General features: G+C 40.6%; 1 protein-coding gene across 1 annotated transcript; it reads left to right on the top strand.

Annotated features, from left to right (window-relative positions):
• The first annotated feature begins 6669 nt into the window (after positions 1-6669).
• Positions 6670-8613, top strand: LOC117538426. The gene is made up of 10 exons (XM_034204103.1): positions 6670-6813; positions 6907-6957; positions 7043-7087; positions 7203-7267; positions 7359-7464; positions 7606-7644; positions 7947-8100; positions 8193-8303; positions 8408-8505; positions 8596-8613. The coding sequence occupies exons 1-9, from the start codon at positions 6685-6687 to the stop codon at positions 8503-8505; spliced, it is 798 nt and encodes a 265-aa protein (XP_034059994.1). The 5' UTR covers positions 6670-6684; the 3' UTR covers positions 8596-8613.
• Positions 8614-10584: the final 1971 nt, after the last annotated feature.

Here is a 10584-nt window from a genome sequence, read left to right as displayed (position 1 = left end):
TGATGAAAGGCTTTCAACCGCCTGTGAACCAGCAGAGCGGGGTTCGATTCCCCGCAAGGCGAGTGATCCACCACCTCTTTGACAGATAATAATAATAGATTTAATTTGTTAGCGCTTTTACAGGTGCTCAAAGACGCTTTACAGATATAGTGAAGGGAAAAGAAAAGGAAGGAACAACAAATAAATACATAGTTAAAGTTAAAGTCAAATAATACAAAAACAATCACACATTAAAAGCCAGATTGAAGAGGTGAGTTTTTGTGAGTTTTTTGAAGGTGGTGAGGTCAGTGCAGTCTCTGATGGGTTGGGGGAGTGAGTTCCAGAGGGAGGGGGCAGCGACGGAGAAGGCTCTGTCCCCCCAGGTTATGGGGGTTATTCCCTATCTTTATGTATTTATTTCCCTCAAACCCTGTCCTCGCACTCAAATAGTGCCTGCTTGCACTTAGATTTGCTCTGCTTGTGTTCAAACTGTACGCTTGCACTCAGATATATTGCTGTTTACAGATTTGTTCTGCTCTCAGATTTATTCTGTGCGCGCTCGAAACTTTTGTGCAACAATCCTGTCAAAATACCTCAACCAATAGGAGGCCAGGTGTCCATGCGGGTGCGTTCGCTTTACTTATTACAGCGTCCCGTAAGGGCGGTTACTCTTTGGTTTATAAACTCCCGCCCTCCACGGCTTTATAACATAACATGTACTTCACTTCGCTGTACAACTTTTTTTTGGGGGGGGGTAAGCACAGTTAGTATATGTTTATAAAACGGACAAGTCAAATCAAGCAATCTGATGTTTCTTAGCCGTGATATAATGAGCGTATATCCCGGATATAATTGTAGTTACTTTTCACAAGTCAGTATCCCTCCGCGTCTGAGAACCGTTGCAACTGTTACATTACGTCCGTCACGAAACTAACTAACTAAGAAAGCTTAAAATGGAAACATTTAAGGTTAACTTCGACCTCCGGGGTGGCCTTACTATGGAGGAGTGGATTGAGAAGTGCCTATCTCCAGAAAAAAAAGCACCTAAACGACGACAATGCTGTCTGTCTAATATGTTCTCTAGCTGTTATGGTTGTTGCATAGCAACCACCTCGCACTATGTTTTGTGCAGAAGGCAACGGAGGGACTATTTTATTTTGAACATCATTATTTAATAATACAAAATATTTAAATTGGAGTGTGTATTTTTCTTTCTCATTGCCAGCCACACGTGGTAACCGTTTTATAAATGCAATAGCTCACTTCAGGCCGTGATATACGAATATCTATACAATATGGGGTTGTCGACACTCCTCTTCGCGTCGGGCCGAACCAAGCCGTAGCACAACAGTGCTGGAGCAGAACAACAGTCTGGAGGAAGAAGTGGGCCGGTGTCAGTACCAGATATGTTCGGGCTACCAGATATGTTCGGGTGTATTTCCGTCGCATCCGTCATCCGTCATATCTGTCATATACTCACCTCCCTCTGCTCCCAGCGCTATGCTGCCACACACCGGCCGTCTGCGGAACTGCAGCCGGAGGAACTCGGTACAGCTTGTTATGTGTGAACGATCTAGATCCCTCCGCTTCCCCATAATGACCGCGAACATTTTAACTTTCATGACAGAAATGGAGAGCTTTTATGCTGAGATAAAGCAGTACGTGCTCAATGGTGGTTACCACAATCTCACCATCGCCGCTGAAAAGCATGATAAAAGGAAGGCGTTCATTCGGAGGGCATCCAAACAATACCTGATCAAAGGTAAGTAACAGAATAAGACCATGGTTAAGTCACGAACATACGTTTTTATTATGAGGTAACCCCCCTGTACATGTGACATCATCACATCCCTTTACTTATAGGGATCAATAAAGTATATATCTATTTATCTAATGGTGTTTTTTGGTGCAAAAGTGATCATACCTCTAATGGTTTATCATATTGCAATTCCAACATTTTTCAGTAAATCGCAAGGACTCCACAGCTTGTTTCTCCTTTTTCTTTTTATACACACTTTACATTACTGTAGTTGTTACGTCTAAACCACATTTGCCACTGGATTTCTTGAACAGCTTTTAGTCATAATGTCATCTCTACACATTCTAAATGATTGTTTTTTTGTTCCTGTTGTGCCAGCTGGAGATTTGTACTACACATACAAGGACAATGAGAGGATGGTTGTGTGCACCAAGGACCAAATTATCAATGTCCTGAAGGAGTGCCATGATAACCTGGGTTCCGGAGGTCATGCAGGGAGAAGGCGCACCACCGAGAAGGTTTTGGCAACGTACCACTGGTCCACTATGCGGGAGGACGTGAAGAAATGGGTGGGAGTTTTTGACTGACTGACTGATTATTGATCTACAGAAATGTGTTGTATGTGTACATTGAAACAGAGTGAGACAGTTTGAGCTCCATCAGAGCAGAGAAAACATATTTCAGAACTTTAACCGTTTAATTCTGTCTCCTCTGAAAGTTTTCTCTGTTCTATCATTTTTATACCTAAAGTTTTTTGTTTTGCTGATTGAAAATGTATGATATTTGCTAAGGTTGATGAGTGTCCCCGCTGCCAGCAACACGAGGTCATTAAAACGGTTGCACCCGTACTGCATCCCATTCATGTTCCCGAGGCATGGACTGTCCTTGGTGTGGATCTCATTGGCCCACTTCCCTCCACTGCTAAGGGCAAAAGGTACTATCATGATGGGCTGAAGCATGTGTAACCTCCTTTAAAGGTTCTAAACGTGAAGAATCTGGTTTAAAAAGAAAGGAAATCATTTACAGTGATTCTGTATGTATTTACAACATTCTGCATTTTATATTGCAGATACATTCTAACAGCGACTGATCTGTTCACGAAGTGGGTGGTAGCAAAAACGCTCTACCACAAAACAGCTGTTGAGGTCTCAAAAAAGATTGTAAATATTCTTCTCGATTTCGGTCTTGTCGAGAAGATCATTACCGACCAAGGACGGGAATTTGTCAATGAGGTACAATAATCTATCTAATACAGTGTATGTGTAACAATGTAATACGATTTTTCAGGTAATTTGGTAATTGGTGTACACTAAACCATCTGCAGGTCAACCGTGGTGTTTTTGATGCACTGGGTGTAAAACACTGCATCACTTCAGCGTACCATCCCCAGTGCAATGGCCAAGATGAGCGTAGAAACCAAAACATAAAAAAAGCACTTGCAAAGTACTGTGGAGAGGACCAGAATGACTGGGATTTACATCTGAGGGGCATTGTGGCGAGCATTAACACCTCAAAGCAGGTACAATGTTGTAATAAATGCAGATGGAAACAATACTCAACAGAGATACTAAAAGGAATTTTTATGCTTTCAGAGGTCAACCAAGTGCACGCCCTATTTTGCCCAGTTTGGGAGGCACCCTCGTGTCCCGGGTGTTATAAATGCTACAGTCAATGACAGGGATGATACCTCTGTTTTGGTGCCTGTGTCAGTACCAGATATGTTCGGGCTACCAGATATGTTCGGGTGTATTTCTGTCGCATCCGTCATCCGTCATATTCGTCATATTTTACGGCAACTCAAGAGGGCCATCACGGTCAAATTCCGAACATTTAAACATAGCCGACACTTCATTCTTTACTTTGTCCGTTATTATATGTAGAAGATTATACTTTTTCTCCGTCATGTTGTTTCCTTAGCAACAACTTCAAACAGGCATAGCCTACACTTCATTCTTTACTTTGTCCGTTATTATATGTAGAAGATATTAATTTGTTCTCCGTCATGTTGTTTCCATAGCAACAACTTCAAACAATAACAACTAACCGCTAGCCGCAAAGCTAGCATCACAGCCACTGCTCCGTTTTCGGAGACTTTGCACACGTTTTTCACAAACATTTCACACGCTAGGAGTACGTCCACTAGCTTCGTCTTGATCTGTAGATGTGATTTGATGTGTCGTGTGTCCCCCAACTCCTCTCCAAAGTTCAGATATTTAATAAAATACTCAGGGGAGTTTCCTGAATTTTCATGCCCAAAGCCAAGCACTAGGCCCTGGGTAAATTAAGAGGCTGATCTCGGGCACTTTTGTCCACTTTCCCTGGTGGCCGAAACTCAAGCCAGACATCCATGGAATCGTCTCAGAGAGTAGATGATCAGCGGGGCCTTGTTTTTACTGAATGATGTGTTTTTTTTTTATGGGGAATTCAAATATGAGCTTATTTTTAGGATTTTCGGAGACTTTGCACACGTTTTCACAAACATTTTCACGCTAGGAGTATGGGAGTACATCCATTCGCTTCGCCTTGATCTGTAGATGTGATTTGATGTGTCGTGTGTCTCCCAACTCCTTTCCAAAGTTCAGATACTATATAAAAATACTAAAAGGTAAATAAAACATTAAACATAATGACAAAATAACAACCTGAAATATATGTATTCTATCTACACATTTCGTAATTATCTAATCTAGTGGCCTTATAAAAGTGTTGGCTAAAGTAACGCAGAATATATATATTTTTTAATTGTAAATCATTAGAAACATTATTTATGTGCACAAGTACATGGGACCCCACCATAGCACCCCACACATAACAAGCTGTCCCGAGTTCCTCCGGCTGCAGTTCCGCAGACGGCCGGTGTGTGGCAGCAGAGCGCTGGGAGCAGAGGGAGGTGAGTATATGACGGATGACGGATGCGACGGAAATACACCCGAACATATCTGGTACTGACACCTGCTGATGAGGCAGAACAGCAGCTTGAGGCAAAGGCTGCAACCATTGCAGATTTGCACTCGAAGGTGAGAATAAAATGGCAATATTTAAAACATAATAACTCCTAAAAAATGCAAGCGTATGTTAAGGACTGTAAATGATAACTGTTACATATCTTTCTCAGATTTACCAGAACATCCAAATAGCACAACAGAGACAGAAAATCTCTTTTGAAAAACGCAAAGGAAAGAATGTGAAATCTTTCCTGATTAACGTTGGAGATGAGGTCCTAAGAGCGAATAAGAGGAAGGAGGGCCGAAAAGGTGGAAAACTGGAGTGCAACTGGTTTGGCCCTTATGTGGTTTCCTCAATCACCAACAAGGGTGTGGCAACCCTGTTGAGCTCAACAGGAGCTCAGCTGAGACAGAGTGTGAATGTGTCTCAGCTGAAGCCCTTTATCAGGCCTATGTTGAGAGGTATTTTGATTATCAATACAAGGACACATTTTAGGTATACTTCATGTGTGGTACTTCAATAATACTGTTTATTTTTTGTCTATCTAATAACAGCTGAACCGAAGTTGGATTCGGAGGGGTCAGTTACTGACCACCAGTATGCCCTCTCTGGTGCGAAATACGCAAAGGATCTACATCCGATTCAAGACAAGCTGGTAGATATATGTTTACTTCATGCACAGTGATGGAGGTGCATTGTTTTGATTTTAATTTGTCTATGTTTTCTATTGGCTTGAAGTATGTTTTGCAATCTGTTATTTGCAGCTCAGCTATGTGCTAGACCACAATAGGCCTGGAGCAGAGGTCATTGTGAAGGAGGGTGATGTGTGCCTGACCAGAGAGGACTTTTGGAGCCTGGGTCTTCCTCAGTGCATGGAGTCAAATGTAGGTATACTTGAGCTTTCCTCCCAACTTCATCTTGTCTCAAATAAATGGCACAGGTAACTTACTGTTGTTACTGTTTCAGATTGGAAACACGTGCCTGAAGATGGTACAAGAAGCCACCCAAAGACATGTACGGTTTTCAACAGACATCATTGGCCTGCTTTTTTCTTTTGAATAACACATATTTTCTAAATAGCTGTTTAGTGGTGAAACTCCAATCTCGTGAAGTGTGGTTGTCTCTTGTTGTTGAACATACTTCTATGAAGATTTCATTTTTTTTGAAAAACTATCAATATAGGGCAAAGATATATACATCGTGGATATGTATGTGGTTCCTACCTGGAAGTCCAAAACAGCTGACGCGTTGGCCAGTTTTCCAGTAAGTTCCTGTTGCTTGAGACCTATGTTTCTTGAAATGTATATACAGCAACTTAAAATCCCTTGTTTAAAATACTAGGCTGACCAATTGGCCACCAAGGACATGGTTTTCATCCCTGCCTGGAGTCGGCAGCAAGGAAAGGCAGATCACTATTTGCTTTGCGTGAGTCTGTTCCAAATGATCTCACCAGCATGTACAAAATGAACATAAGTTGTGCTGTGTGGTTTTCTTCTGGTGTTTGATTATGTCTAATTTCAGCTATTTTGTCAATGGTTGACAGGTGATCAAGCCAGCAAAGAGAGAGTTATATTTGCTCGACCCTCTTAAGCCAGATGGCTTTGGGGACAATTCCTACAAGGACATATTTAGGTTTTTGTAACATGATTACCCGCACCGTTCTGTGGCTTGTATGGGAGTTCTAAATAGTTTATAGTATTCTAATACTGCAGTAACCATCTTGTAGACCAGGGGTCTGAATCTGATCAAATTCATTTATAATATATCTCCATTTCCACAAAGTCTGGAGTGCCCTTAGTGGAACCAAAAGAAAAAGAGTCTGCAACAGGATGCTATGAATTATAATGTTCATTTTGTTATAAGCCTTGTTCAAAGGTTGTTTTCAAGTTCAGAGGCTGGTAAACGTATTTTTGTTTGTTTTATTTTAGCCCCGTTCAGTGGCTTTCATAACTTTCCTCTTTTAAGGCATGCAATAGTTCAATGTAAGGAAATCCAAAAACATGAATTATATTGAGTATAGCGTTCCTTCACCAAATCAATTCCCATGTCTTATCATTTCTTTTGACAGTGACCTAGTGCACCGCATTGCTCCAGGTCAGTGGACAGTAAAGTTCGGCAGAGACGTCAAGGTACATTTCTCCACCATCTCATACACCTGCTTTCACATGTCTTTATTTTCCATTTGACCATGAACATCACTGTTATATTCCAAATTCTTACAGGGTTTGCCTCACCAAACCACGGGCAATGACTGTGGTGTCTTCATACTGATGGTAAATTCCTCTCTTGACACTTTTTTTTAAGGGGTTTTGTTAGTTTTTGAAACTCATAACTTAACAGATCTTTATCCTTTCACAGTATGCACTCAACTTCAGCACAGATGCTCCACTTTGGTTTACCGAGGTCAGTATTTATCCTCTGAGTTAGTATTTCAGGGGGAAGAGGGGGCTAACATTGAGTAGACAAATGATGAGGTTCCATTCATTTTCAACTTTATTATTGTTACATTTTCTTTTAGCGGGACATAGCACAGATCCGGAAATGGTGGTGCATTATGCTCATGGAACGGTACCAGATTGAAGGGTAAATCATACATTTTAAATGTTACTTTATAGACAACAGTTTCTTTGACACTGATTTACATTTTCATCCTGATATTATGTGATTTTTATAGCCACGGACAGAGGTTTTCTTACTGGACCAATGAGGCCGAAGAGCTGCTCAAAGGGGCACTGGAGCCAGTGTACAGGGTCTCAAAGAAGCAAAAGACAGAACATGAGGTCAATAGGCACACTCCTGTTTGTGATAAAGAAATGTAACAATCCAGATTATTTAACACATGCATACATATCAATATTGATAATTGTATACACATGTAATTAAACAATCACATGACCCACACCTTATATTTTCCTTCAAAGGTCCAGTTTCAAAAGTCCGACATGTGCTTCATATTGGAGGTAATATCTTTTCAGTGAAGCAGTAACTGTTTTTTGTTTAAAAAACGACCTATGATCACGGCAGAATTTCCAACTATTATGTCTCACTGCTTTTTTTAAGTTTATTGATAGCTGTTTTTTACCTCAAGGAGAAGAATAACAAAACATAAGAAAAATGTGTGTGATATATTCAACATTAATATTAAAAATGTGTATTTTTGCTACCTGAAGCCCAAAGAATCTTGGTATTTCGATTGTGCTGGCAACAGTCTAGTCAATGTGTTGTTAAATATGTTTGATCTAGTCTGACCAATACTTCACAGCTGCCAAACTGTCTTCTCTCGGACCTTCTGATGGAAGTGGTTCTCCAGGAAGGTGACAAAGCGTACTCATCACTCACTCTAGTGTGTACCACCTTCAGAGACACAATGTCCACTGTGTCTTTCAGAAGAGGGGCCCACTTTCGCTGGCTTGAGAGTAAGTGATTCAGTGAAGGTGCAGCAGTATACGACAGCTGTGGTGTCTATGCATATTTTTAATGGCTCTATTGAAATGCTTGTTTTACACAGGTGTTGCTACATGGAGTTTGTTCTCTGCTTCATACAAGCAGGATTTCAACGTCATGTACACCATTGACACCTGCCGTGGATGCTTGGAGCCTTACAAAAACTGCAAACCAGGTAGGCTTCTTAATCTGGATAATAATGTTTATGTGTCATTACATATTTAGTGTGTTGTGGTCCTAGTGTGATTCAATTACAATATTTTCTTTTTCTATTCATAGGATATGTTGGGAAAGGTAAAAGAGGAGAATTGCAGGGCATCTACTCTGATGACCAACATCCAGGCTATTGCAGTCCCTTCTGCAACCAGATATCATAGGTAAAGATTAACTCACACAAACAAATGTCAGAATAGACTAAATTGTCACTGCAATTAATGAAGATCATCATTTGATATCTTACCTTCAAGTTTGGTTTTCCCGGACGCTGCCCGTCGTGGACTTCGGGTCGTGGCTGAACCTGTCTCTGCAGTCCTGCCTTGGGTCTCGTCATGCTGCTTCCCTGATGGCTTCCTCATATATTCTGAACAATCTGTGCTGTTTTCCTATCCACATGTAAAAGGAACTAGAAGGATTTCTTGATACTAAGGGCTGTAGAGAAAAGTTTGGAGCTTTTTCCATTAACGTTGAAGTTCAAATTCTCAATAAACACTTGAATGCTGTGCTGTCTTTCTATTTACTTGAATGTGTGAAATCATTCAGTTGGGTAGGTAAGCTTGGGATGGATATATTAAATATATACATACAAAAAATTAGAGACTCTTTCCAATGAAAGTAGCTAGCCGCAATAGCTCCAAGATTGCTATATCTAGTTTGTAGGTCGCCAAGTTGGCATCATTGACAGTTCGTCTCTTAAAGCCTCTAAAGCTCTGCAACAAAAAAGGATCATGTAAATACTATACATCAGGGGTAGGCAAGTAAGTTTGGCCGTGGGCCAATTTTTTGCTGAGCCGCAAGATGGCGGGCCAGAACATAATCAAAGCCTAATTCAAGGAATTGATTTTGGTAAGAGGGCGCAGCGCCCCTGTTCCCCGGTTCAGAAAAAAACTCTGATATCGCTGATAAGCCTCCCCATCAACACTCTGATGCGCAGTCAGATCCGCTGATTGGTTCACTGATGATATAGGCGCCCAATCCAGAGCCTCTGACTAGACCCGCCCAGGCTCGTCCTCTCTAGCCCCATTTCAGTCCCAACGCCAGGGCTATTATCTGTATTTTAACAGACTTATCTTTTAAATTGAGGTGTATTTATTGTTCTCTTCAAAGTTTATTTTTCTCTGAAATTGTAGGGAGGATGGTCCTCCCTTTCCTCAATGGACGAGCCTCCACTGAGTAAAGTAGAGTTATTAACTAGCAGTGTTATTTAACATACTTTTATTCTGATAAGTATTGTCAAGTTCTCTGGGTTTTTGGCATTTATTTGAGTGTTTGCCCACATTTGAGAGGCTTGAGGGACAACTGGAATCCTTTTTCCTTTTCTTTATTTCAACTTTTCAAGGACACATTAGGATTCTTTCAGGTTGAAAACCTTTAAAAAATACCAAAGGACAAAATAAATCAATTACAGCAGTTTTGCTTTGCAATTTCATATATTATAACCTAAATTAATCAGTAACCAAGTATTTTACTCAAACTCAATGTATTTAATAGTTAAATAAGTGCTTTAATTGACCTGGTTCCCCCCAACCACACATTTGCCATATGTGACCCGCTCTATCGAAATCAGTCGAAAGTCGCAACGGCTCATTTCAAAATAAACGTGGATTTGCGTAAAAAAATAGTTTTTCGGGGATCGGGTGTTTTGTTTGATTTTAAATAAACAAAGTCTTGGCTTTCAGAATATGACATTTTTATTTCCAAAATCACACGATAAATACATGTTTGAAGCTTGTAAAGGGAAGATGACAGCTCTCCCTCGCCACTCTGCTCTTCCACAGCGCCGCTTCCCCTCCCTCGGCTGACATTATGAATGTAAGCGGATATGTCGGGACAGAATTTACTTTACAGGACAAATTTGAAACTTACCGGTCATGTTTCAATAATAATAATAATAATAATTGTGTAGCAGAGTTTCCGTTAGCAGGTAATCACCGGACTAGGACCGGATATGCTGATGTTTAAAACTCAGTTAATGGGGCTCATTTTTATATTGCTTCAGTTTATAATCGTTACAGATCAACAAATTCAGATTCATTTTTCAATAAATGATTCCCCAAACAACAAACAACATAATTATTACATTCAAACAAACTACTTGTAGTAGATGAAGTACATTATTCAAAAGTTTACATTAACTTTGAATAATAACACGGGAGAAACGGATGCTCTCTTTTCCCCTCTCCCTCCCTCTCTCTCCTGACAGCCCGTCAGTTTCTCATGCAGCTCGCTAAACAGTGGGC

This window comes from Gymnodraco acuticeps, unplaced genomic scaffold, assembly GCF_902827175.1.
Source record: "Gymnodraco acuticeps unplaced genomic scaffold, fGymAcu1.1, whole genome shotgun sequence".
NCBI classification, from domain to species: Eukaryota; Metazoa; Chordata; class Actinopteri; order Perciformes; family Bathydraconidae; genus Gymnodraco; species Gymnodraco acuticeps.
The sequence above is the reverse complement of the archived record's forward strand: the minus strand, read 5'-3'. Positions and strand labels throughout refer to the sequence as shown.